The sequence below is a fragment of the Mycetomoellerius zeteki genome, unplaced genomic scaffold (genome assembly GCF_001594055.1).
Source record: "Mycetomoellerius zeteki isolate Tzet28-1 unplaced genomic scaffold, Tzet1.0 scaffold285, whole genome shotgun sequence".
Taxonomy (NCBI): Eukaryota; Metazoa; Arthropoda; class Insecta; order Hymenoptera; family Formicidae; genus Mycetomoellerius; species Mycetomoellerius zeteki.
The window spans coordinates 869,252-896,017 of NW_017257266.1; the positions used below are offsets into that span (position 1 = coordinate 869,252).

The 26,766-nt window shown below is 33.6% G+C and overlaps 7 protein-coding genes across 10 annotated transcripts in view; 5 read left to right on the forward strand and 2 right to left on the reverse strand.

The window, feature by feature from the left end:
• Positions 1 to 2,486, forward strand: part of LOC108724235 (transmembrane protein 47) — a 6,613-nt gene extending 4,127 nt beyond the window's left edge. The window contains exons 1-5 of one of the 2 annotated variants that reach the window (XM_018450487.1): positions 46 to 810; positions 933 to 1,119; positions 1,194 to 1,343; positions 1,431 to 1,493; positions 1,932 to 2,486. In XM_018450487.1, the coding sequence (XP_018305989.1) occupies positions 757 to 810; positions 933 to 1,119; positions 1,194 to 1,343; positions 1,431 to 1,493; positions 1,932 to 2,146 (669 nt within the window). In that variant the 5' untranslated portion in view covers positions 46 to 756 and the 3' untranslated portion in view covers positions 2,147 to 2,486. Of the gene's footprint in view, positions 1 to 45; positions 811 to 932; positions 1,120 to 1,193; positions 1,344 to 1,430; positions 1,494 to 1,931 lie in introns of those variants that run through there. The other variant, XM_018450488.1, reaches the window with a different exon arrangement.
• A 5,313-nt stretch (positions 2,487 to 7,799) lies between these two features.
• Positions 7,800 to 14,340, forward strand: MAN1 (LEM domain-containing inner nuclear membrane protein MAN1). Of its 3 annotated transcripts, none has more exons than XM_018450552.1 (11): positions 7,800 to 8,433; positions 9,144 to 9,826; positions 10,080 to 10,191; positions 10,287 to 10,477; positions 11,470 to 11,690; positions 11,762 to 11,893; positions 11,980 to 12,109; positions 12,560 to 12,827; positions 12,916 to 13,137; positions 13,213 to 13,397; positions 13,887 to 14,340. In XM_018450552.1, exons 1-11 carry the CDS (start codon positions 8,255 to 8,257, stop codon positions 14,036 to 14,038), a joined length of 2,475 nt encoding a protein of 824 aa, XP_018306054.1. In that variant the 5' UTR covers positions 7,800 to 8,254; the 3' UTR covers positions 14,039 to 14,340. The 3 variants fall into 3 exon arrangements, with proteins under 3 accessions (XP_018306054.1, XP_018306053.1, XP_018306052.1); XM_018450551.1 differs by having other exon boundaries at positions 10,257 to 10,477; positions 12,572 to 12,827; positions 13,887 to 14,038; XM_018450550.1 differs by having other exon boundaries at positions 8,255 to 8,433; positions 10,257 to 10,477.
• Positions 14,341 to 15,401: 1,061 nt separating this feature from the next.
• Unc50 (Unc50 RNA binding protein) lies at positions 15,402 to 17,077 on the forward strand. Its single transcript, XM_018450491.1, has 6 exons — positions 15,402 to 15,493; positions 15,720 to 15,871; positions 15,953 to 16,139; positions 16,445 to 16,578; positions 16,656 to 16,757; positions 16,848 to 17,077. Exons 1-6 carry the CDS (start codon positions 15,402 to 15,404, stop codon positions 16,982 to 16,984), a joined length of 804 nt encoding a protein of 267 aa, XP_018305993.1. The 3' UTR covers positions 16,985 to 17,077.
• Positions 17,078 to 17,888: 811 nt separating this feature from the next.
• On the forward strand, positions 17,889 to 20,458 carry Chrac-16 (chromatin accessibility complex protein 1). Its single transcript, XM_018450490.1, has 2 exons — positions 17,889 to 18,049; positions 19,425 to 20,458. Exons 1-2 carry the CDS (start codon positions 17,915 to 17,917, stop codon positions 19,821 to 19,823), a joined length of 534 nt encoding a protein of 177 aa, XP_018305992.1. The 5' UTR covers positions 17,889 to 17,914; the 3' UTR covers positions 19,824 to 20,458.
• Positions 20,459 to 20,758: 300 nt separating this feature from the next.
• Positions 20,759 to 21,804, reverse strand: LOC108724231 (transmembrane protein 199). Its single transcript, XM_018450482.1, has 2 exons — positions 21,294 to 21,804; positions 20,759 to 21,200 (listed from the first exon to the last, which is right to left on the reverse strand). Exons 1-2 carry the CDS (start codon positions 21,721 to 21,723, stop codon positions 20,956 to 20,958), a joined length of 675 nt encoding a protein of 224 aa, XP_018305984.1. The 5' UTR covers positions 21,724 to 21,804; the 3' UTR covers positions 20,759 to 20,955.
• Muted (biogenesis of lysosome-related organelles complex 1 subunit 5) lies at positions 21,744 to 23,260 on the reverse strand. Its single transcript, XM_018450484.1, has 4 exons — positions 23,166 to 23,260; positions 22,955 to 23,037; positions 22,078 to 22,266; positions 21,744 to 21,988 (listed from the first exon to the last, which is right to left on the reverse strand). Exons 1-4 carry the CDS (start codon positions 23,182 to 23,184, stop codon positions 21,821 to 21,823), a joined length of 459 nt encoding a protein of 152 aa, XP_018305986.1. The 5' UTR covers positions 23,185 to 23,260; the 3' UTR covers positions 21,744 to 21,820.
• Positions 23,261 to 25,362: 2,102 nt separating this feature from the next.
• LOC108724240 (uncharacterized) overlaps positions 25,363 to 26,766 on the forward strand; it is a 2,624-nt gene continuing 1,220 nt past the window's right edge. Inside the window, exons 1-2 of the mRNA XM_018450492.1 lie at positions 25,363 to 25,523; positions 26,290 to 26,434. Of these exons, the coding sequence (XP_018305994.1) occupies positions 25,471 to 25,523; positions 26,290 to 26,434 (198 nt within the window). The 5' untranslated portion in view covers positions 25,363 to 25,470. The remainder of the gene's footprint in view (positions 25,524 to 26,289; positions 26,435 to 26,766) is intronic.

The window sequence follows — 26,766 nt, forward strand, 5'->3', positions numbered from 1 at the left end:
CTGCGCCACGACCTTTAATGGGCGCTGATGGGCGCAGCCTCCCTGAAACCTGGAATCCGATTGCTTCCCTCCCCCAGTCGCGGAGAGTCAGTCGTTCTCGCTTGAGACGTGGTTCCCTTTCTCTCTCTCTCTTTCTCCCTTTCCCTCCTTCTGTTCAAGTATCACTGTCATTAAAAATCGTTCGCGTCGCGAAGGAGGGGAAGGGGCCACGACCCCGGAACACTGCCATCGATCTGCGATCCGTCCGCTCTGCGAGAAAGAGGCGAAAAGGAGGGAAAAAAAAGAAGAAATAAAAAAAAAAGGAGAGAACCCGTGCGGCGCGCGTTATAGGGGGTTGCCCTCGTCCGATAATACGTTGCGGGGTCCACCAGCGCGACGAAAGCCATTGACCCCCGAGCCCGTTAATCAACCCTTCTCCCCACCATCTATGAGACTCCACGATCGTCGCGCGGAACCCTCGGCACGACGCGCGTATCTCGGAGCCCTTTGGTGAGAGAGAGAGAGAGAGTGTGTGCTACAGGGTGAGTCTTAGCGCTCCGCGTCCCTTCCGTGAGTCGCCGACGTCGAGAGTACCGAGAAGCAGACGATGTCTCGTGCGCGCCACCCGAAAAGGAGCGTGTCGTCGTCTTCGTCGCGTGTACGTCTTTGAAGGAAACGTACGTCGCGAAGGAGAAGCTCTCCCCTCGCCCTGACCGGTCGCCGCCGACTCGCGCGTGTTTCTCTCTACAGATTCGTGATCGCGGACTCGGAAGTGAAATGATTATGTATACAGTCGCCGAGGATCACATGGGCGACAACGAGATCGCGCAGGTATCATGTTTCCTCGAGGAAGAGAGAGACGTCTCTCTCCCCCACGATACCCTGAATGCGACGTTAATTTAAGCAGCTACTGATGGAGTCGCTTTGTTACATTCATGCTCGTCTTCTTGCAGGTGATCGCGTTTATATGCGGGATCATAGTGGTGCTGCTGATGATAATGGGTTTGGCGTCGACCGACTGGCTGATGGCCCTGGGATGGAGACAGGGTTTGTTCGCCCACTGCATCGAGGAAGGCGCCCCGACACCGCTCCCCTTCAACATGCCCGATCCCCCAGGATGTTACGCAGCCAGAGACAGCGGTACCGTTCCTTTCCTTGCTAAGCATCAAACTAACGTCTGGCTGGATTGTGTAATCTGAGGTTTTATCTTACAGCCTACATAAAGGCAGCTGCGGCTTTGTGCGTGGTGTGTCTTCTGACGGACATTGCCGCGACGATTCTCACTGGCTTGGGTTTGCGCACACAGGATCACAGGGACAAACATAAATATTATAGATTTGCAGTGTTCTGCATGGGTATTGCACGTGAGTGTTACACGAGCGCTTTGTCTTTTTTTACTTTTCGTTTGGTATTTTTCATAGTTACATCTCACGTCTGTGTATGTGTTTCAGTGGTGTCTCTCCTAATAGCACTGATCATATATCCCATATGCTTTGCAGCAGAATTGAATCTCGGTAAGCTTTTGACACATCTCTCGTTTGATTTGATTACATTAAAAGAAAAGGAAAGATGAAAGAATACACTGTTTCTTGTACTATCTTCAATCTATTTATAAAATATATAGTATTTAGTCTTAAGTAATGTTTTAAGATGCTAATATGATTCTGTGATTGTGGCTTATGATGTCTCAAGATGTACTTTTAAGATTATCTTGAGTATAAAAATTGACTATAAATACTAGCCATGGATGTAAGCAGAGAAAAACATAATTTAAGTTGTGAAAAATTATGTAGATATGGAAATCATATCTACACAAGTCTTTTACGACTTACGTTTTTCTTTACCTTATCCTGCGTCCACTTTTTTTAAATATGGTCTTCTTCGTTTATTTGTGTATTGAATATTTTTGAATCAATTTTTATTCAATATAATTTTTTCTTTTTTTTTTTTAGGAAACCGAACCAACTGGGAATTCGGTTGGGCGTACGGCGTCGGTTGGGGCGCGGTGATTTTCCTGGTTGGAGGAGCAGTATTGCTGTTGTGCGAGAAGGAAAGTGAAGAGATTTATTATAAGGAAAAGAAAACCGTTCGTGATGATATAGGAAGTGGCGGTTCCATGATTGGCATGGGACATCACGCTGGACGAAGTGGAACGCAGCTAGCCTAGTGGCATTGCTCCCTGCCCGATGTTGTTCTCTAGGTGATTCGTTTTATCTTTTTCTGCTCTCACAGTTCGACACATGCGCATACGAGAAGGTATACAAGCCTATGAATGGGTTTTTGGTAGGACGTTTTTTGCTAAATGCAAAAAAAATTACTCTTATGGATTCTTCGACCAATCTAGCTTGGATTTCCTCTCGATACACTAAGGCTGGAATCCATAGTCCGTTCTTAATCTCAAGCAAGATCTTAAGATGCGCTAATATGGCTCTCTGATTGGTTCATGCACTAGGACCATCTCGAATCTTGAACACCGTCTATGGATTCCGCCCTAAGTATCAAAGTATCAGCAGTTTAAATTGAATAATCTTTTATACAAATAATATATAATACAAATAAGATAAGAAAACTTTACTTCTTTATGAAGCTTCTTTATAAAGCAATATAATTGAAGTTTTATTATTAAGATACTTAATGAGAAATGTATAATTTCATAATTTATCTAAATTTTTATATAGAATTTTTGGTTTGTATATACAAACCAGCAGTTGGAGAAAATTAGGAAGCAGTTTGTATTGGGTAATGCTTTATATTTGTTTATGTTTAAAAGCTAGTCCGCCTTTTAAAGAGAATGAATAAATATTACAATAACTCAAACGTGTCCATTGATATAAAGACCAATTTTTCATAAGAAATAATCGACTCAAAAAATTGGTCGAAGAATTCGTCAGTCGGTTTTCGTTATTGTTCGGAAATATCTGAAGTAGATGTAATTTGTTTATTAGATGGGTGTGTATTCGTGTTACTATTAGTTTGATGTAGGATAACATCTTGTTAAAGAAGTACGCATTTCGATCTTCTTGTTTCTTATTTAAAGGTCAATTTTTATACTGACGATTTTTTGTTTCTTATTTAAAGATCAATCTTTATACTGACAATTTCGGGACCATTATTAGCTTGATTCTGTTCTCGTATTTCCTACATTTCGCATGATCTTGGACAATTTTATATACACACTTGTATAATATTTTTACTGTAATTTAAATTATAACAATTTATAACGTGGCGACACTGCACTTATTAACCATAAATTCGTAAGAATATATATCATACTCGTCACCGAGTTTGAGAGATAAAAAACAATTCTAGCATGAATTTTATGTTCTTTTTTTCTCGTAAATAACACACATACACAATGTGTATCAGATTTGTTTTTAAAGAAAGTTTGAGTAGATTCCATCTTTCATTATAATATTTTATATTTATTAGATAAAATGGCTAGAAAGAGCCAAATAGAGAAATTATCAAAGTTTATTTTATACTAAATAATTAATATTTCTCTTAGTTTTATCTTCAATATATTTGCAATTGAAAATTCTAAACTTTAGAGGCGCAGACATAAAAGCTTTAATTTTTCTTTAATTTCAAATAAATTAATTTTTAACTGCACTTTGAGACTTTAACATTATATATAAAGACATTGCCTAATAGGATAGTGCCCGATCAAATTTTTGATTTGTAAAATATCAGCTTTACATTGGGACCTACTCCGATATTCCGGACACTATCTAATACACATGCAACACGATGTCGAATTTATTTTAGAATAATGATTTTCTTCGTTATTCCTCTTAATTCAGTTTCTTCTGACAAACGTATCACATGTTATATTTAGTTTCGTTAACCTGATTTCATTTATACAGGTTGTCCTAGGGAAAGTATCACTCTATAGAATATTATTGTTATCCAAGAGATTTTAAATAAAATAATATTTTGAAATTGTTAGTAGATTATTAAAAATAGAAAGAGATTATTATAACTTAGCCAAATTTGTTAAAAACGGATTTTACAAAATGTTTGCTATAAAATTTTTTTAACAAATGTCACCAAAAATATAATAAAATTTGCCAACAGAATATGATGGTGGATTAACTGCAGAAACTGAGTAGAATCTATCGATTTGTAATTATTTCTTCAGGCAATTATCAAATTATGTTGGCAGATTTTGCTGACAAAATATTAACTTATCGTAATATTTTTGGAATTAATTGACAAATTATTAACATGTTATTAATATTTTGCACAAAATTATCAAGAAAATTATGACTTATCCTTTTTTATAAAAAAGGATAAATCATAAATTATGAAGATATAACATGTGTGAGTATAATGTTATGTAATAGAAAATCAGTTTTGCAATTATTTATTTTACTGAACATCTCTTTCATTAACTTTAAGAGCTTGTGAACATATATTCCATTTCTTCTAGTACATTATATGCTAGCAAACATAAATCTGTTTGAAAGCATTCAAGTAATACCGTCCAACATATTTCTGCTGGGATAGCCTGTGCATTTGTAATTCAAAACTTTTAAATGTTCAAATAATTAAAGAAGAAATATTTACAAGTTATTAGTCTCTATTATCAATATTTTTCCCCTATTTTCTTAAGCAATACAGGGACTGGAAAAAATGATACATATGTAAATTATGTAAAATTATGTAAATCGTAATAATCAAAACTTTGAGGAAGTTCAAAAAGCTTTCTTTTTTTATCTTGCAGCATATTCTTGCGCGAAAACAATTATAATTGTTTTCAAGCAATTTTATGAGAAACTCCAAAATAATGTATATGCTTACGTGTCTTTTTCCAGTCGTCTTTTTAATTGTGTATTATTAACATTTCTTGTTTTTATTACAGAAAAATCTTTAGAGAATAAACTTTCTGTATATGTAATGTATATATTATATAGATTCTAATAGTTTATTTTATATTAATTTTTATGCACACACATAATACATCACTTTATTATTTTCTTCTTCCTCTTTCCTCTTTCTCTTTTTCTTTCACTTTATAATATAATCCATGCGTATATTACTAATATATACATATATATATATTTATACTGAAATCTGCCACTTTTATTATGCATGTCATAAATTTTCGATATGCGTAGCGTGAGGGCACACACCATGAGGAAGGAATAATTTATTTGGTATTTACCGATTTGATACGAATCTAAGCTATATGTAAAGCGCTTTATAATTTTAACTTTACACTTTATTGTTGTAACGGCGGTAAATTTTTTCTCATTTATGATAAAGGGCTTTATTGCGGACTGACAGCTCTTTAAGTATTAATCATTTAAAACGATAGCGCATGGCTGAAGTGGCGTACAAGTCTCGTTTGAGCCTTACGAACCATTTGTGAGTGTTTCATTAATTATTCATCGAAAACAAAAAGAAATGAGTGTGCGTTAACGTGATAGAGAACGCTCGACTAAGGCTTATCATTATTACGTGTACCGATCGTTATTCTCATCCGTTTTATATTGTCAATAGCATTGATTACGAACAAAAGACTGTAGTAGCGTATGTATGCATTGGAAGAAGAATTATGGACTTCTGTGCAGCATGTAAACCAAACGAGTCTCTTTCGAACGCTTGAAGGCGAAACTCTTACAATGCAATTCGAGGCGTAGCTATATCCATCGTTCGTAGCGTATATCTTTGAACTTATTACCTCATGTATCCTTTAAGTTAATTATAAAACACAAGACATGTCTTTTAAGTGCAGGATGGAACGGAGGCAGCTCGGGCAGATGTTATTTATTGCGTTATTTGCATTAGATACGTGTACGTATATGTGTATATATATATATATAATATATAAATATATAGATATAATATTTTATAAGTACGTGTAGTTTATAGTGTTATCGCAGATGCAGCAATCTGATACCGCAAACAGTTTGCAGTATATGACGAATACGGTCTACGTTGATGCATTTAAATTTCTCGTCACAGTACGATTTCTATATGCTTTTAAAAGCAAGCAGATTCGTTGAAATATTTTCGGCTGACGCGATTAAAAAAAAAAGAAAAAAATCGGAAGAAAAAAGAGAGACTCAAGAGACTATTAAGAATTGAGTACAATGTTGTTACATTATATTCTGCTTATACAGTAGATTTTTTTATTCTTTAACTGCTTAAACGACTTTACCGCGTATGTAGTGGTACTTTATAACATATAAGAAACAATATTGCGATACAAAGAGTTAGTAAGGAATTACAGAGTATAATATGTAACGAATTCGTGATTTCTATACATCATATATAAAACAATGCACATAGCATATAAGACAATCTGTTATGTCAGTCCTGCGTCTATGCTGACTGTGTATGTGTAATTCTGTCGTCTATTTGCAAGAAAAAAAAGGGAAAAGGAAAATGTACTCAGATTAACGAGACGAATATCTGTTGTCTACAGTGAAACATATCGGAGTAAACTTTTTTAATAAAATTAAATAAACGATCTAGAATAAGTATTTAAGATTTTTGAAATAGATTTCTCTACGTAATTAACGGCAGTATGTAAGTTTACATACTTAAGTATAAGTTTATATATATATGTGTAAGTTTAAATTGGAATCCCTCTGACCGCGTTGGCGTTTGCAAATTGTCGACAGAATCGCGACCGCTATATAGTCACTTTGTTTGCCATTTTCTACTCTTGACGGGCAACTTTCAGTCAAATAGAATTGTACAACAATTTATATAACAAGGTAAAGAAGACGTATCGTCGCTGACTTAATTACACGATTGTTTAGGCATGCATTTCGACAGCAACACATCAGTTATATAGTATTTTAAAGCATATACATATCGCACTACGTATATTATATGCCGTAATAAGTATACCATTACATATAAGTATATATGGATCCTATAATATAAATTGATATATTATTTGTGCGCCATATTCCAATGTTAACGTATTGTATTGTACAAAGAACAAAATGTAACGTTAAACTATATACTGTGTATTTATGTATATGTGATCTAAAGCCCTTTAGGCTTCTAAATTTATGTCAAATTTTATGATAAAATTCTACTTATAATTTTGTATGCTATGTATTTTGATATATATGTATTTTAATTTTTTAAAATTGTTTTTCTTTTAGTTAATTGAAATAATTTAAAATAATTTAAAATAGGTTATATTCAATTTTAATTATATATCTTTTAAATATTTCTCGCTATTATATGACACAGAAAAATATAAGTTGTCTAAAATTAGCTTTTAAGCAAAATGAGCTTCATTTTGCTTCTCTCCAAATTTTTTCTTAATTTTCTTATAATTTTAAAATTTATTATTTTACATAATATTTTCTTTATGTTTTTCTTACATTTTTCCTTTACATATTTTTATTTGCTGCTCAATTATTTTAAATAATCGACTAATTCATACGAAAAAACTGATTCCAATAAAACTTTTAAATATTTCTTACATATTTAAAAAACAAAAAGCGCAAGCTGTGTATTATTGCTTTTAAATTTCATTTATATGTACCTATTTCGAAGTAACAACGCTTGCAGGAAAGTATTTGTAAAAATTAAAATTTTTTTAAAGTTTAAACGATTTGTTCCATCGGATATTTATTAATTTTTTAATTCGTAAATTCAGTAAATTCCCGCCGTTCGTCCGACCAATCGGACAAGCTTCGCTCGCGGCCGATTAGAGGATCGCTTGGAGCGCTTTGGGCATCGAGATTCCCACCAATTCCCACATGGAAACGCGTCGGAAGCTACGCTTCGCACGCAGCTGCGTATCTCGTATGCACGCGTCCGCGACCGTTAGAAAATTGCGCCATTTTTCTTTTTGCAGTTACCGAGCGAGTTGAATTGTTTGGCGGTGGAGGAAAGTAGCCGCGCAATAAACGGTGCGGAAAGAGACGGCCGCGGGTGGTGGTGCGCGTGATTACACGGCGGGGTCTCAGGAGGATCTCACCGGAGCCGAGACTGCCGAGAGTGAGTTGGTCCAAGTTGGTCGTGCGGCCGCACAGACCGGGATACGACCGGTACGTACGATCGTCCACGTGCGCGGACGTCCAAGAAGGAGCGCAACGGCGAACGAGTGAGCGTCTCTCACGCGCGAAAGCGGCGGGTGGCGGAGGATTGATCATCGATCGAAATAAACCGGAGCGAGACCGGGCGTCCGCGGAGCGGAGACGTCCCGTAACGTCGTGATACGACCGTCGGCCGATCGGACCGTTCCTTTTTAAACCGGGTGTTTCGTCCGTTTGGGAACGCGATCACTCGCCCGCGAGACAAGATGTCGGTGGACGCGCTCAGCGATTCCGAGCTTCGGACGAAGCTGATGGAGTACGGGTATCCGGTAGGACCGGTGACGCAGACGACCCGCAAGATACTCGCCAAGAAGCTGAAGAACCTCATGGAGGCTCGCGGCAGCGGTGGAGGGGCAGGAGGATCCCGGCATTCGTTAGCCGCGAGGTGAGCGTTTTTCCTTTGAAAAGATGAACACGAGTTTTCTTTCACCATATATTACATTTATACGCTTGAAGTTTGGGGTAAACTCGAAATTTCAGCGAAGGAGAGAGAGGGGGGGGGAGAAGGAAAAGAAACGGAGAGAAAGGGAAGGTCGAGAAGAATGTTATGATTCTACTGAAGTTTCAGATTTGGCGACGTCGGCGTGCGATAACAATCTTTAATGTCGCAGCTAAATGAAGCGCGCGATGTAAGATTCTCTTCTCCATAGCGTCAGAAAAGATCTCCTTATTTATCTCGATTTTGAATGTAAGATGGTGCATGGAGTGGCAATGTTTACATTCAGTTTTTAGCAATGCCTGTCGCTGTTCTCCGAATAAACTTTCTATAAAACTGTTGTATTGTAGAAGTTAGAAAAATTCATAGAGTTTTAACAGGAGGCCTGTTTTAAATTGAATTTCTTGTATAATTCAGATTCTCTTTTTTTCTTATTAGAAAAAAAAAGAGAAAAGATTAATTGTGCAAGAAATTTTGTTAAAAAGAATATATTTAGTGTTAATTATAAGATTTTAATTTAAATATTTTATATTGCCAATGTATTTCTAAATATTTCTTATGCTTTTAATTGAATTGTGATATACTAGATACATATGTATATGTGGAATATATTTTGTACCTCCATTTTGATATTGTTGTTTTCTTCATCTATGCATTAGATATAGCAGCGACGACACAGACGACGATACAAACACCAATGTTGTTAAGAAGAAGAAGAGTGCCAATCTGCGTCGGCAAACGTTGGCGAATCCTATGCCTCCACCTTCGATTATTCCCCCTGATGTTGCAAGTGTGACAAAAAATCCAGTCAAGGAGAATTTGTCGCCACCACATTCTGAGTTCAAAGATCCTAATGTGACGAATTTCGACTCAAACATGCTGCCTTCTGTGACTCGCACAACTTCAAAAACTACGTCGAGCAAATTTAGCAAGACACAAAGAACCTATGCATCTGACGGCTTAGAGACTGGATCGGACTCGGACGTTGTGGAGGATGCTGGAAGTTCATATGGACGCTCATACGACAAGTATTTGTCCAATCCAAGCAGCAGACTGTATGATTCTCGAGTATACGATCGCGGGACTTTCGATTATGATCAGATGTCTAAAACCAAGCCAGCCTATGGGTGGAAGGATAGCAAATACAACGTCTCTCCTTTGAAGCCAAGCGTCTCTTCGATTCAATCCACGAAAGAAGACATGAGTGGAAGGGACAATACAAATCAGAGGGATCTTCTTGCAAATTATGAAACTCCATTTTTATCAGAGTTTACAAGGAGACTCAGTTCACAATCTTTGATAAACACAAATACACCGCCATCCTCGTTGTCCAGCTTAAAGAGTAAGCGAATCTCTTGATGCAATAAAATCTAATATTCTCTGAAATGAGATGCTTATTTCGAACCAAATGTTACATTTGTATCTCTATAATTAATTGAAAAATTTTGTTATGCGTAATTTTATTTATTTTACTCAGATCAAATTAATTATTCAAAAATATATTCGTTTAGTTCGAAATAAGAATTTTATATTACACTTTATATTATGTGTTTAATTTGTGCATTTATCTCATATAAACTTTTTTATAACTTCAGATCCTACATTACGCCATACTTTAACCTCTGGTTTACCAGAAGTGAAAGAGAGAGATTCGAATGGTCACTTCTCTTCCTTAAGGAGCATGTATTCGCCATCAACTCAGCCAAGGTATATATAAATTATTATTTTATCTGAATTATATGTAATGTATAATATCAATAAATGTTGTTTAGCTCGAGATATACTGCATCGTCCGCTGACAGAGTTCGAGATATTTTCAGTAGAACGTCTTATAAACCGTCGACGACGAATACAGACATGGAGAATGTACGAAATAATCAGAATATCGTGTCGATGGGCCTCGTGGCTGTACTTGCTCTATTCTTTGTAGTTCTTGCAATAATATATTTGGGACTTGGTGGGGAAACCGAGACGCTTCCATCGCTTTCATCGGGTAGGTATGCTGAGATATAACTAGGGATGATTTCAGAGACCGATAAACTTTAAGGGGAAGAGATTTCCCAGAAATACACGTTTGATTGTCATAAGTAACAAGGCGCAAAGCACAATGTATATGCTCTTTTATCAAATCAATTTTGGCCTATAGAATGGAAAATCAAGTTATATATTTATTACTAATTATTACTAAAACGTTAACGGCTAATAAAGTAATTGTCTCGAGCTTACTAAATTAAACATACAAGAGAATGTCTTGAATTGTACTTTCTTTTTTCTATATATATATATATATATATTTACATGTATAATAAAAATCAAATATCTCTTGAATTCATTTGGATATTTTATTTCCTCTTTTCCCGTTCTTTCAATGCATTTATATTCCAGTTTATTTCACCTATATTTGCGAACACGCGTTTTGTACCATTTAATTTAGACGATAATACGATGCTTATTTGTATGTAGGAATAAAACTTATGTGCAGCTCGGAAAAATATATCAATCTTGAATTGAAATATTGTTTAATTTTTTGTAGAACAGACTAATTTTAAAGTTTAAGAATATGAGTTATTTGTCGTTATGTAAAAAAATGATTAAGTTGACATATGATTTTAAATTTATTGTATCTTTTGTTCAATATATTTGCTCTTTAGAATCATTGAATTTTCAACCATTATTTGTAATCATTTAGACATTCTTTATAAACTGCTATATACAACAAATACAGTTTATTTTGAAGAGTTGATTTTGTTTGTATACAAGAGAAAAGTAGTTCACGAGATTTTGACTTTTTCAAATAAAGGATTGCCATTTTCTTTTCAATTAGTTTTCTTGCTTATACGATTGTTTGAAAAAATGGCAGTTTTTCGTTTGAAACAAATATAATTTGAAACTGCCTCATACTTACAATTATTCCCAATTTTCCCATTGTTATATAGATTAATGATTTATATAGCTTATATAGTTTCATATCACCTATATTTATAGATAACAACATACCGCAATGTTTCCTCGATGGAGCTCCTGATCTTAAAGCGCCTGGAGTAAATTGTATAATGAAGGAAAACATAGAATCTGTGTTACAATTGTTAAGACATCTGCAACCCATCCTAACGAGAAAGACGATATCTAAAATATGCGAAAATTCGAATGAGAAATCATACTTGACTAATGCAGATATCGTGGAAATGTTTACGAGCGAGAAAGTGGTGGGTTGAGAACTGGAATTAATTTCGTTTAATGATGCAAGAATTGTATATCGATAATTTTTTATTTCCAGACGAGCCTTGAGGTGAAAGAGGACCTGCATAGCGCGCAATTTTTAATCATTAAGAATCCGAAATGGGGCATCTCACTTATCGATGTAAATGACGATGATAGTGGAGCAACTGTGGAAATATTGGATACTTTAGTAAATATATTCATCTATCTCTCGCTCTTTTTTAGGCATAGGAATGCTTGTATTATCATATTAATATATTTGTTTAATTGTTACAGGATAAATTATTTTCCGCCCGTCTAAATGGAAAAATTGGAATGGCAATTTTAAATCCTGTGCTGCCAATGCAATGCCTTGTTAAGAACAAACTTTTTACCATCTTTTCTTCTCTTCTTATAGTGGCAATCGGTAAAGTTCTAACAGATTGTTTACTTGAGAAAACTTCCTGAACCTTGTTCTGTGTTATAAGATCCTATGTGCATGCCGTTAATACACGATGTATATATTCATAAGATTATTATTTACTACTCTTTTATGGTGTACTGTAAGCTATACTTTAAGTAAAGTAGTTGCATTTTAAAATGATTCTCTATGCTTTGCCGATATAATTTCGTCTTTAATATATTGTCGTAAACTGAAATTACTTTGTAACGAGATACTTCTTTCTTTATATTTTGAAGTTCATCGAGAGATACGTACTTTTCATACAGATATTGAATGTATAAAAATAGAGAAATGCATTTTACAAAAAAATTCACGAATGATTCGTAAAGTAATATCTGTTTACGATATTGCAATGCATACATAGATAGAACTACATGTATCGAAAGATTTGTAATAGTACCTGTGCATCTTCAGTCTTATTAACAGGTATCGGAATTTATAAATCGTACCTTTGGTATCTAAGATACAAGAAAAATACGGAAAGAGAAGTATTTAAGCTTGTTAGCGATATTATAAGTATCGTTGAGACACATCACCAAAATGCGTCCACGCAACCCGGCGCGCAGGAAAGTTTCCTTGCCATAAATCATGTGCGAGACAATCTTATTCCACCGAAAGATCGTAAAAGAATGACCGGTCTTTGGGAAAAGGCGGTGAAGTTTCTAGATGAAAATGAATCCAGGTAAAAAAACGAGTAAAAAAATCTTTTGTATGTCTTTGTTTTATATTTTACTTACAGTTGTGTAACAGGATACGATCTTGATCTTTAGAATTCGAAGAGAGGTGCAGCAAGTGGCAGGTGAAGAGTTTCATGTCTGGCGATGGTTACCGAATAATGCTTTAAACAAATCTCCTGTGCAAAGCGCGCTCTTGGGTAAGAAGCCGAAGGTCTGGCAAGGACAAGCGTTCGAAACGATGGAGGGATCAGTTAATAGCTTGACTTGTTCGCCGACACCTTGCCTGAAAATCAGGCACATGTTTGATCCAGATATGTAAGTAATGCATGAGCGCTATAATCTAAAATTGGTTAACGGGTGATTTAAGTCATCATTTGTACTACGATATAGCGAAACCGAAGACGATTGGGAAACGAGAGTGCAGGATGCCATTTTAGAGAAGTGCGGGGAGGGTGTAAAGATACTTCACATTCGAGTAGACATTGGTAGTCGTGAAGGTTGCGTTTATATGAAGTGTATGTCGCAGGAAGATGCTGGCAAAGCTTACAGGGCATTACATGGTTGTTGGTTCGATGGTACGTGTAACAAGCTATAATTCCTATTCTCTAAACTTAATTCTTAAATACTGACTGATGGCAACCGTCTCGTGTAAAGTTTTCACAGAATTTCGCTAATATTACTGAGAAACTTATGAAATACATAATATTAATGAAGAAGTATTAAAGATAGTACATAATTTTTCTTTTTAATAATATAATATCCTTGTTACAAACTTATGCCAACATTATGCTAATTTTATATTAATTTTAACACATATACTGCAATGTATTTCAATGGACAATCTCTGAAGAATCGATTATTTCACACCTTGGGGTGTATTCCATTTGATGCTTACACGCTTGCGAGTATCATTTGTCTTTGTTCAATATTTTATAAGTAGCAAGGATGAAATGGTTCTAAGAACATTATAAGCATTAAGTGGTGAATGTATCCCAGGTGCGCGAAAGAATTGATTCTTCAGAGAATCGCTTATATTTACTTTAGGATTTTCATTTCCTTTGCAGGTAATTTAGTGACTGTGAAGTACCTGAGATTAGAGCGTTATCACGAGCGATTTCCGGATGCCGCCCGCTGCGTGACCCCTCTCAAGCCAAGTAACAATCAACGATTATCCATGCAAGCGCACTACTGGCAGAGTCCGGCAGAAGCAAATTAAAAAATTCAACAAAATAAAAACCATTTTTGTTCGGACATTCAGAGGAGTGCGAGTTCGCGTTAAAAATCACACACAATTATCCTGCTGATGAGAATTTTATGGAATCTGTCTTTTTATTTATTGACATACGTATGTGCCGTACATCATAAATATATGTTATAGGATTGAAGACATTTCTATTTTAAAGAGCATTTTCTTTTAAATTCGCTAACTTGTGTATTATATTCTACTTTGTATCTTTTATGAAACGACACGGAAGACATGTTTTAATAGTTGAGTAATAATAATTATAATATTGATAACAGCACACAGTAACATTAATATATAATTAAATATGCTTTTAAAGGGCTGTAAAAAATTTTTTCATCTGAGTTTTATAGTATTTTCAAGTAGCAATATATATGCGTAAGCATAACGTACATCGCATTCTCTATAGGCCTATCCAGATTAATTTAGCATCTATTACACGAAGCATACATGCAGAGAAATACGATCTTATATCTCGGATAGTGGCTGGCTAATATGCGGAATATGGCAGAATACAATTTTCTATATATCAGGCTTTCAATCGTGATCTCTGTCTGTATGGCTACATCATTATCATTAATGAAAATATTGATTCAGTTATTTAAGATTGTATTAACAATTCTTTTTTTTTATAATCGCATAAGAGTTATTTTTTACGATATGTATCATAAAAATGTACAGTAAAAATAAGATTAAATCACTTTGTAAAAAGACATTGAGTTAAATGATAAAATGGAAACTGGATACGTTGATTATTGTTTAAAGAGCAATAAAATTGCGGAACGAATCAACGTATGCATTATAAAAAAGTTTAGAGTATATGTATACACACACACGCACACATTTATTATGCTATAGTAAATTAAAGAATATACATTTATGGTAAAAATAAAATAAATTAAAAAATTATACGTTATATATATATTATAGTTCAATAATTGCAGAGTTAATTGATGTCGTCACCCGAGTTTCAATATTCGCGCCTGTAATGCGACATTAATTTTGCAATCTATAATTATTCCGAGATTATTTCGCAAACATTTATTTAATATATTTGACAATAATCTATTGAGGGCGGTATATTTAAAATTTTAAAACTATAATTTATATTTTTTTATCATTCTGTTGCGTTTATTATCGATCGTGCTGTGGTTATGATATTTGCCGCAAGAGGACGTAAGCTCACAGCAGGCGTTTTTGGACTTGTCATAATAGTGAACTGAATAATACGCAAACATAACCTGAAACCGCGTCATGAGAAAATTTAATTTATTGAGAGTAATGCTTATCTACTGAGAGTGATTGCGCGAGGTGTGAACTGTCAAAAGGACCAAAAATGAAGTATTCCACGTCGCCGCCAACGAGTCGGTGTCACTCGCCCGTTCCGACAGAATTCTCGTCCTCGTTGCCGATGCCGATCGTTTACAGGTAACGTCACGGACATGCATCGCCTCATTTTTTTGTAATTTATAATTTAAATATCAACGTATCCAATTTCCGTTTCATCGTTTAACTCGATTGTCTTTTTACAAAATGATTTGATCTTATATTGCATGCATTTTAGAATTTTTATTATAATTTATCGCTTTGTGCTCCAAGGTAAAAAAAAAGTAGTAAAGTGGCTTGATTGAATGACTTGTATCTTATATTGCAGACATAATTGTATGGGGGCGGCGACAAAATCTTACAAATATCTGAGAAAATTGTTGAAGTTCGAACAGATGGATTTTGAGTTTGCTATGTGGCAGATGGTCTATCTATTTGTAGCGCCGCAAAAAGTATACAGAAACTTCCAAAACAGAAAACGTATGTTACATACCGATATACCGATATACCAGATGTACTACTAGCGTATATTCTAGTCTTATGTCCATTGGATTTTTACAGAAACAAAATCACATTTTGCAAGAGACGACCCTGCATTTTTAGTATTGGTCATGGGTTGTTTCTGCATATCTACCATCGGTTTGGGATTGATGTTGAATTTAAGAGTATTGCAATTCACGAAGTTGTTACTTTATATGATGTTCATTGATTATCTAGCTGTTGGATTGTTAATAGCAACGATATTTTGGTAAGCTAATTGTAAGGTTGTACTGCTTTTTTATGATTGTACTTTCTGTATAAATGAGATATTAATTAATTTATCAACAAATTTAGCTCTAAATTTATCAAATTATCTATTTCTATCAATGTAGATTAATTTTAATCTTGATTCATCTTACTTTTCATTTTTTTCAATTTTAAGAATTAGAGAGAAAGATGAAGAGTAAATTAAATCAAGATTAAAATTAATTTATATTAGTAGAAATTAAAGTTAATCAATTAAAGCTAGCTCAAGTTTATCTTCAATTTTTAATTCTATATGTTCATTTATAGGTTTATAACAAATCGATATCTCAGGATAGACAGAACACAAGATGTTGAATGGGGCTATACATTCGACATCCACTTAAATGCAGTGTTTCCTCCATTAGTTATACTTCACATTTTACAATTATTTTTATATAATGGTTAGATTTCATGTATATTTTGTATCATTGTCAAGTATGCACCATCAAATATTATTTAATGCATTTCACTTTTGCAGGTTTCATAAACAATGATACATTTTGGGGACGATTCATTGGGAATACTTTTTGGTTTATAGCTATCGGTTATTATATTTATATAACGTTTCTCGGCTACGCAAGTAAGTTAAGAAAACGCAAAGTTTAAATAACACAATCTATCTCTTCTCCTTTTATTGTTTTAGATACATTGATTGTTACTCTCATTTCAGGTATCGAAATACTCCATAAAACTCATCTGATATTGTCCACTCTACCTATAATGCTGCTGACATACATTATCACATTATGCACCGGTATTAATATCAGTTATTTAGTTATAGAATTCTACCGTTATCGTGCTTTGTAAAATATTTTTATCATATCTGTATGAATGTCAGAATAATACTGGTTGTACAGTATAGAATTCTTTTATTCTAGAATCGGTAAAACAGTGTCACCCTTTTACTGTGGAATTTCTCCTTGATTTTCACTCTTTATGTTTTTATTTGTTTTCTTGTTCTACGATTTTGTTCTATGTGGCAAATAAACGGAGCAACGGGAGAAAATACCAAGAGGAGAATTTCATTATAGAGGTACAGCTGTTTCCAAATAGGTATTGAAGACTTTTTCAACGATATTGCATCCCAAAGAATGATTTTTCATGATATATTTATTTTTTGTTTGTATTCCTAAGAGAATTATCAAGCGCCATGTTTCAAATATAATCGGCTTAGCAGCGAGTATTTATGCGAGAATTTAATTGTGATATGCTTCTTAAATTCACAAATAATAGAAAATTCACAAAATATCGATGATACCATGAATATACAGATGTGTTTCAGTTTGGAGACCTGTAATATCAAGTTTATATATTTATAACTTAATTTTATATATTTAAAATCGTCTTAAACGTTCCTCCAAAATATGAGCTCATTTAAATGTAAGATTGAATTTTTTTTTAACAAATTTAAAACGCTCAGAGATCAATCTACGAATATTGCTTTATAAATACCGCCCTAAAATTGTGATAGCCAATCACTTTCTGTAGTGTAATTGTTAGAGAAATAAGAAGTAAATGAAGAAGCGGGCAGTTTCCTTTCTGCTACAACTTGATTCGTGTTCCATAACGAAACTAGCGCCACTTGCAGTGCGAGGAAGCATCGCCGAACTAATCGCTGTACTTTAAATTGTGAGATTTGGTGGGAATTGTCAGCTCTTCTTTGGCGGCTCTGTTTTTTGTTCGCCCGGTGTTTTTTGTACATAAATAAAATAGAAGGGAAGAATATAATCGCGCGCAATGAGTACGCAAGGTTCTTCCGTAAAGTTGAAAGAGCTGCGTCTACCGATCTCGAGGGTAAAGACAATTATGAAGAGTTCGCCTAGTGTCGATACCGTCGGCCAGGACGGTTTGTATTTGGTCACAAAAGCTACGGTAAGATGCACTTGGAGGTTAGAGATACGTTCCTAAAGAAAGTCCATCACGATTCATTAATTTATTAAATAAGTAACGACTAATATATTGAATATTCAAGCTGTATTAGACACATCAACATAACAGTCATATGTGCATAACACAGAATAAATATTAATTTTTTTTAGTAGAATCTAATAATTTTATTTATTTCCTGCCTTTAAAGCTATAACACCCAAAAAACTTAGGGTCTTAACAGAAAGCTGACTTATAATATTAAGAGTCTTATGACTTAAGTCTTATAATCAGGGTTGGGTAAGTTAACTTTTTTTTTTAACTAAGTTAAGTTAAAGTTAACAGCCTTGAAAATTTTAATTAAAATACAAGTCAATTCATAATAAAATTAATTGAATTAAAAGTTAAGTTAATAAAAAAAGTAATTGAAAAGTTAAAAGTTAAATTTGGTCCGAGCGAACAAAAAAAAAAGAAAAAGTTTGACCATTTTACATAATTTTGCATATTTTTCCTTTCTCACAGCATATTTATTAAAGAATCTGGTTACTTTTGTTCACGAGTAATGATTAAACAATATAAAATTACTAAATTATATATTCATTATCTTCTCTCATTGTGTCTGAGGATTAACTTCAAAAAAATCAAATTAAAAGTTAATAGTTACCGATAAAATGTAACTAAATTAAGTTAAAAAATTAAGAGTAAAAATGTAACTAAGTTAAGTTAAAATTAATTAACTTGTTAACTTAATTTTTATCCTTTTAACTTAGTACTACCCAAACCTGCTTGTCGTACAATAGTTCTTGTGCATTACTAAAGACTTAAGTCATAAGACACTGTCTTAAGATTATAAGTCAACCTTTCTGCTATGGCCCTTAAGGAGATGCTGGAGTGACTAAACTATTACATTATAGTCGTATAAAAATCTTCGAATTGACTGAACGAAATAAAAAAAACCTTTATATTTACTTGGAATAAAGAAACCTTTTACAGGATTAAAGTAGACGCAAAATTAGGAGGTGGTGCAGTGGACCTTATACTAAAATAAAAAAAAGTTAAATTTTTTAACATTCTTTTGATTTTAGTATAATATCCACTGCACTACCTCTTAACTTTGCGTCTAATCCTGTAAAAGGATTTTTTATTCCATTCAGTCAATTAAAAGATTTTTATACAACTGTAATATGATAATTTGGTTACTCCAGCATCCTCTTAAGCAGTATTCTGGATTTGCTACAGCTTAGATTATTGTCTAACGGTCTCTATTAGCCTTTGCTTAAATCTTTTGTGATAGCCTCTATATTTTTGAACTACGAATTGATTATTGTTAGGCCTTAATTTAGCGTTTAGCCCAATACTCTATAACACACTTTGCACACAGGAACTGTTCATACATTACCTGTCAGAGGAAGCACACATGCAAAGCAACAAGGGATCCTCTTTGGATTACAAACACTTGGCAGAGGTGGTACAGACCAACGACACGCTGGAGTTTCTGCGAGAAATAATGCCTAGGAAGATCACGGTTCGGCAATTCAAGGAAATGATGGCGGCCAAAGAACCGTCCAGCAGTTCTTCTGAGAGCAGTTCTGATTCAGACAGCGACAGTGACTCTGACACGGACTCCTGTTCAGATAGCGATGAAACAAAGGGAGATAATAGGAACTCGTCGAGCAGTGAACAAGAGAGTGAAACCAAGGAGAACGGCGCTTGTCATTCAGACAGTGACAAAAGTGAAAGTAGTGTGAAAAGTGACAGTGAGGAGAACAATAAGAGATGAATTTGTAGATTTCTGCTTCCAACAGACTTAGATTATTTAACAAATTTTGGTTTATCCGGTATTTTTTTATAAACTGTTGTAGAGCAACAAGGTTTATCTAGTATCAAGACTATGCGTCTTTATTGTAAAACAAATAAACGTAGCCAAATGACGCAAAATTTATAATGTAATAGATCATGAGAATTTATTGGAAAAAATATTTTTATATGCTCATGAATCGATGAAAGTACACTCTTAAGGGAATCCTAAAGCAAAGCTCGAACTCTGACAAAATCACTAGATGTTGATCTATTTTTCCAGTGCATCGATATATCTTTGTATACTACCACACCAATATCTTACGCAACCTATGATACATTCAGGCTACAGTCCACTTGATGCTACAAACGCTTTAAAGCATTCTTTGATTAGTCAATTCGTAAAATTCTTTGTTCTGATTGATCGTGCAAACTACGTGTTTGTGGATCACCATTTTGTAAGTACAGATTACAAAACTTTTGTATCAAGCAAATGTTATCATAACTTGACAGCTTGAGATGCCATGTCACACTAAGAAATGGTAAAAAATATATCAATTTCGAAATTTTTGGTCGTTCTCGGCACAAATTCCACCTCACACGTATTAATGCGTATATTTTAATCCTGGAAAAGGATTTTCGAATCTGTGAAAGAGAAAAAAAGTGTTATACAAAAATTATATGATTTAGTCGGTAATACAGGCGGCTTTAGGATCCCCTTAAGATCTTTTTACATGATGTACTTCTTTTCGCATATATTTTTGTACATATATATCTCACGATATTCATTATTCATGTATACAATTATGTTAATCAAATTAGTATTTCTTACACTAATAATATTTATTTATAATGTTTTATCATACTTTAAAATTAAAATTGATTTTTATTTTGATAATAATAAATCAATGATGTCATAATATCTCGTTTTATTTGGTCTTTAAGAATGTTGTATTATACAATCGTAGGCGAGCGACGTACATTTAAAAAATTTTTGTACAATACAAAGTTAGCAAAAGTAGCTAGCGTATTGCTTTATATTAGCATTTTAAAATTATTTTTGCTATAATACGCATATTCATTAATGGAACGACTGAGCTGGAAAAGTTGGAACGTTAGTCTCGATGTAATTTTGTTGATTTGGGTGTGACATCGAAACCATACTCATTTAATTTTAAAGCTAGAAAATAGATCTCGGCCAACGCTATAATTAGCGCGCAAATTATACCTAGGAGTAATCTAAACCCGAAGTCTAGGTCCCCGACTATAAGTTCTACTCCAATGAATCCAAAAGCGAAGCCAGCTATCACAGAAAATATAAATTGCGCGACGGCGATCAGTTGCTTGTTTATCTGCTTCACTGCAAAATAAAATAATATTAGAAACTCGCGTTAAATTATCTTTTATAGGCACTTTATAGATTAAGAACATTATACAAAAATATTTTATTTACTTTGAAATGCAACGCTGTCCTCTGGTAGGAATTTCCGCGCAGAATCAATACTTTTCGTCATTGCCTGATATTCTCTGTTGTTTTGTTGCGCCGCTAATTTTTTTATTCTGGCCTCCAATTCTGGATTTCGTGGTGTCTCCTTTGGCGTCGGTAATATCACATCAGAATCATCGAAAAGTTCGTGCAGGTAGATTTTTTCCGTTGCAGTTTTTCTGTTCTCTTTCAGATACTTGTTCAGCCATCTGAGATCCTCGATTTTTAACGTGGCATTTGCAATCTTCTCTTTTTTGAATTTTTTTGATTTGCTGTGCAAGTACGTGATACCATCCGGTGCCCCATCTGTATCTTTCACATCGTATAAGATGAAATCTGTCAATTTCTTAGATGGTTTTATTGTTACAGTAGGATCTACAATCGACTCTAGTGGCATATCTAAATAAATTTAATTTCTATCTTAAGGAAATAATTAGGTCTTTATTAAACGCTGAAATACTCTAGGAGAGATAACGAATGACATAAAATAATTGTTATGGCGTAATATGTAATTTCTTTTCCAAGTCAACATAGAACTCCTGTATTTCGTTTTCCTTCTCCTGGAAAGTCTGGTCCACCCTTTCACATTTATTGCTCATATCATTTATGAATTTCTCCCACTCCTTTTTCCTAAGCAATCTGTTCTCACTCAAAACGTTATCCTACAAAAAGTTTCTATATGAATCTACCGTTTCTTATATCATGTGAGGTAAATAAAAGATACAAAAGGTACAAAAGCTAGCATACGTACACTATCGAAATTTTCCTCCCTCTGTAAAACACGGTTGCACATACTCAGCGCGACATCGACATTTGCCTTGAGGCTAGGTAAATGACAATCACCAAGTTGCTCAGTGCGATCCAACTGGCTCTCCTTCAGTTCTGTCGTGTACTCTAGTATTTTAAACAGACGTTCTACCTCTCTGTCAGACCTCTTTTCCTAATAATGGATGCAATCTTGTAGAATCATTCGGTATTGAAAACTTATTACTGTATACATTTAAATATACATATATATATATATATATATTAATGTAATACTTAATTACTTGACATTCAATAATTTCTAAAATACAGACAATATTGATGTCATGATATAAATTGAAATTAACTCTAATCGGTATTTGTTACAAAAATTTCTTTAATTGACGTTATCAAATCCAGTATACTTTAAATTAATATATTTTTGCTTAAAGTTTAAGTGACAATTTTTTTTCATCTTTAAGGTCAAAATTCAAGGAAGCTCATGCAATGTAAAATTATGTAAGGTTACGAATATAACTTAAACAATTTTTTATAATGTAAAAAAAATCAGGGTTTGCAAATATACTGAATCCACAAATACCGATTAAGATAAAAATAAATTCTAAAAATTTATAAATTAACAACTAAAAGAAGCTCTTTAAAAAAGAATGTTAAAACGTTTTCATGCAGACAAGAGCAATCATAATCTCCAACAGCATTTTTGTTTATAATTGAGTCTTCACGATTCATAGGTTATGTCAACGCATTTAAATCCCATCTTGACCGAATATCTCTACTTAAATTCCAATTCGTTTAGTCTGCATGACGATGGTGCCGAGATAACCGCCGCTGTTATGCCAGGTCCGCGATCAGCAGGAGCTCACCTGAAATTCTCGCAGGAAGAACGTGACCTCCCCCTGGATGAACGGACGATGGTCGAACAATCTACCCCAGATCTCGCCCGTGTCTGCGGAAACGCGTATGATTCAATGATAGTGTGCTAATGCCTAATGTTAAGTGCGTTATGTACATCGTTCTTCAAGTATACGTGCAAGCATTTTCATGCGTTTTAGAACGATACCGTGATTGCCGCACCTTTGATGACGGACGCCATGTCGGTGTCAATGGAACAGACGACACGTGACACGTCAGACGACGGATGTATATCGCCCGTCACGTGACTGACTGTACTACTATTGGTGCGTTCGGGGAGACGCTAATAGCGCTATCTGTCATTCTATCTTCGTTGTTTATTAAACGTAAAACAAGGATAGAATGACACAATAGCGCTATTATAATTGTACTAAACTGGCCGCTATGGCCTGTTTCTATCAATGTGGATTAACTTTAATCTTGATTTAATTTACTCTTCTTCTTTTTCTAATCCTTGGAAATAGAAAAAGATGAAGAGTAAGTTAAATCGAGATTAAAGTTAATCTACAATTGGTAGAAACGAGTATATGTCGGACTAGTGGAATCAGTGGAATGGACTGCACGTTGCGCAGACGGCGATACGCCGGTCACGTGGTTGCACTACTGAACCGTCTGAACCGCGACCGTAGGAAGAGAAAACAATAGAATTCCTTGGCCAATGAAAATATAAAATAGAAAAAATGCAATTATTCTATTGTTATAATTAGATAATAATATTAGTAATATATTAATTTTAATAATTTAGTAATATTATAGTATATTAATTTTGATAATTTAGTAACATTAGTAATATTAATTTGATAATTTAGTAATACTAATTATTTTATTATGTATTCTTTGTTATCTTTTTCTTATGCATTGCATTCTCGTCCGGAATGTCGCGAAATATAATTTAATAATATAATGGGAGACTTCTCGATTAAGCTTCAATTAATTATGGCAATTAATAAATTAAATTTGGCAATTAATTTACTAAGTAATATCATTTTGTGAGCAATTATAATCACATCTTAATATAATACATATATATTAATATATATATAATATATTATATAGATAATATAATATATATAATATATATACTTAATATATATATAATTAAATTCTAATCTTATTGTATATTTTAATAAGTTTACTTTGATAGAATTAATGTTTTGTTATTTAACACCAGAAAAAATAGATCGACTAACAGCGAGGTGGAATGTTAAAGATGAAGAGATTTTAAGAAAGATTGTATAAAAATGTATTTTTTTTTTTTTTTTTAAGAGACAGTGTAAATCTTTTTTGTCAAAAGCCAATCAATTTTGCATATAAAAAGTATATCGCCTTAAAACCATAAAATTTTGTGTTTTTAATATTAATTCGAATGTATAATTTCAGTCTCTGGTAACTCTGCGTGTAGAGAGAAAATTATTATATGCAAATAAGCGTATGTTTTCTATTTTATGCTGTTATATAAATATTTTCATTGACGTAAATTTATATTGTATATATTTATATTTTATATTGTATATATATTCTCTGTAAAATTTATGATAAATTCATGTTGAAAACATTAATGTACATTAAAAGCTGTGATAAAATACTAATTAGTTATGTATAAAAACACTACATGTATAATATATAATATATGAGTATTCCTAGCGTATTATTTTCTGTTTCTATTTTTAGATACTATTTCATTTATTTATACCGTATTTATATTTTATGTATCTATATTTCGAAACCACAATTTACCGGAAAATCTCCCAGGGAAAACTTATTCGAGGAGTAAGTAGTTCTAAAGTAAAGAGAGAAGACGATCGAAGATCAAGGAACCTTTCGGAGAGTAGCGTATCATTTTCCAGACGCTATTTCACTTATTTATATCGCATTTATATTTCATCAATAGATTTCGAGGACACGTACAGTTTGCAGGAAAATCTCCTAGGGAAAATTTTTCGAGAAGCAAGTAGTTCTGGAGTTAGGGAATCTTTCGGAGAATATAAGACGTCGAAAGATGCAAGAGTAAACATGCAGTTTTGAGAGCAGCAGACGTTACGAGAAAAAAAAAGAATCGATCGCGGATGAACGCCAAAATAACATCGTTCTCATATTAATAGGAATTCCGCGTATATTTTTCGTGGCTGATAACGTTACGCCGACGAAACGAACGCCGACGAATACACGCGTTCGACGATGGTATTCTCGGGTTGCATCGCGACGGTTATTATCCCTGTAGGAACGCCGCGTTTGGATATCGACGTAAAATTCGAACCATTGCGAAGAGGACGCCTGCGACTAACAATGGTATCGCATGATTACGCATGCATTCCACCGTGCGCACATGCATATATATACGTACGAGTAGAGAGGATAAGCGGAGTGATTACGCGAGTCTACATATGCCGCGCGCAGCTCGATCGTCTGTGATAATCGAGGTTTATTCGTAACGATCTCGAACGCGAGGTATAAATTGAGGTGTGCAATGAAGACAGCGGGAGGATTCCTTCTCCTGATGGCACTCTTGCCTCTTACGACGTAAGATAATGACATCACAAATATTTAAGTATTTTTGCTCATAAGAAAGTCGATTGCAAATTTCTTAATATATTAAGTTCTAATTTTAATTATGATTATATTGTAACTATAACGAAATTATATAATATACATAAATATGTAGTAAATTATTTTAATATAAATATATATATAGCATATATGTATATAAAATTATATATTATATATTAATTATATACTATAATTATATAATTATTCTTCTGTCGACGTATCATGGTGTTATATCGATTTTTAACCGGTAAACATTTTTATATTTTTGTGCGAATTTTTCGTTATGACGCCTCAAAAACCTCACCCTTTAAACGACAAAGAATAATTCTGCAGATTTTATCTTGTTTTCACTTTTACATTTTTAGCAGGAATCTTATAAAACACGATAGTGAAAAAATGAAAAAAATATGCATTGAACGGAAGGATTAAATTATAATCGTATTTCAAAGTTCTTATAATTAAATTATAATTAAAATTCAAGAGTTCAAAAAAGATGCATCTATTAATGCAATGCAATTGATCACGATAATATATGGAATAATAATGAAATAATAATCTCACTTGATCATTCTTGATTACAAAGTTACTAGTCTAAAAGTACGCTCTTTTCTCTTTGAAATAATTGATGTCAAATTAGTTCACATAAATCAAATTTTCTTTGAAATGTAATATTTTATTCTCGCAATCGATCTCACAATTATTAAAATATTGCACTTTAAAAGAAATTGTATCTTATCAGGCAAGAGAAAGTCACGGGGGATGCATGCAGTTGCGCAGTGTTTCCAGTTCCGGGGACGAAGTCGATAATAGAACATAGTCTGCAATACAATATGAGTTGCGACGAAGAAGGCGCAGAAAAGTGTCAACAATTATGTATCGCCTTGGTGAGTACTCGTTCACATTATTTCTCTGCTATTTCTGCTACCTGTTACATGACTTCTTCATTAATTAGGAAAAATGCTATTTTCCAATCAGGAATATACAGGTGTAAATAATTTTAGATCGACAATAACATATTGTACTTTCAAATAATATAGGCCTGTTCTTTTTAGCTGAACTTCTCTTGCACGGTTCATCTTTTCTCTTTTTCTCACCAATGTGGAGAGAAAAGGAAGAAAGCTGAACTGTGCAAACTTTTAGTTAATAAAAAATAGATCTAATGTATATTTTAAGCCTAGTCTACATTAGACGCAAGCCGATTGCAAGTTTGTTGCAA

Coding starts and splice junctions, on each gene's coding strand:
- MAN1 (XM_018450550.1), top strand. CDS start 8,255: ATGTCGGTGGACGCGCTCAGCGATTCCGAGCTTCGGACGAAGCTGATG. Junction 10,192..10,256: donor TCGCCATCAACTCAGCCAAG/GTATATATAAAT, acceptor AATGTTGTTTAG/CTCGAGATATACTGCATCGT. Junction 10,478..11,469: donor GCTTCCATCGCTTTCATCGG/GTAGGTATGCTG, acceptor CTATATTTATAG/ATAACAACATACCGCAATGT.
- Unc50 (XM_018450491.1), top strand. CDS start 15,402: ATGAAGTATTCCACGTCGCCGCCAACGAGTCGGTGTCACTCGCCCGTT. Junction 15,872..15,952: donor AAACTTCCAAAACAGAAAAC/GTATGTTACATA, acceptor GGATTTTTACAG/AAACAAAATCACATTTTGCA. Junction 16,579..16,655: donor ACAATTATTTTTATATAATG/GTTAGATTTCAT, acceptor TCACTTTTGCAG/GTTTCATAAACAATGATACA.
- Chrac-16 (XM_018450490.1), top strand. CDS start 17,915: ATGAGTACGCAAGGTTCTTCCGTAAAGTTGAAAGAGCTGCGTCTACCG. Junction 18,050..19,424: donor ATTTGGTCACAAAAGCTACG/GTAAGATGCACT, acceptor CTTTGCACACAG/GAACTGTTCATACATTACCT.
- LOC108724231 (XM_018450482.1), bottom strand. CDS start 21,723: ATGCCACTAGAGTCGATTGTAGATCCTACTGTAACAATAAAACCATCT. Junction 21,201..21,293: donor GGACAGCGTTGCATTTCAAA/GTAAATAAAATA, acceptor TTTATTTTGCAG/TGAAGCAGATAAACAAGCAA.
- Muted (XM_018450484.1), bottom strand. Junction 22,267..22,954: donor TCTTCCTGCGAGAATTTCAG/GTGAGCTCCTGC, acceptor ATCCATTATTAG/GAAAAGAGGTCTGACAGAGA. Junction 21,989..22,077: donor GGGAGGAAAATTTCGATAGT/GTACGTATGCTA, acceptor AACTTTTTGTAG/GATAACGTTTTGAGTGAGAA.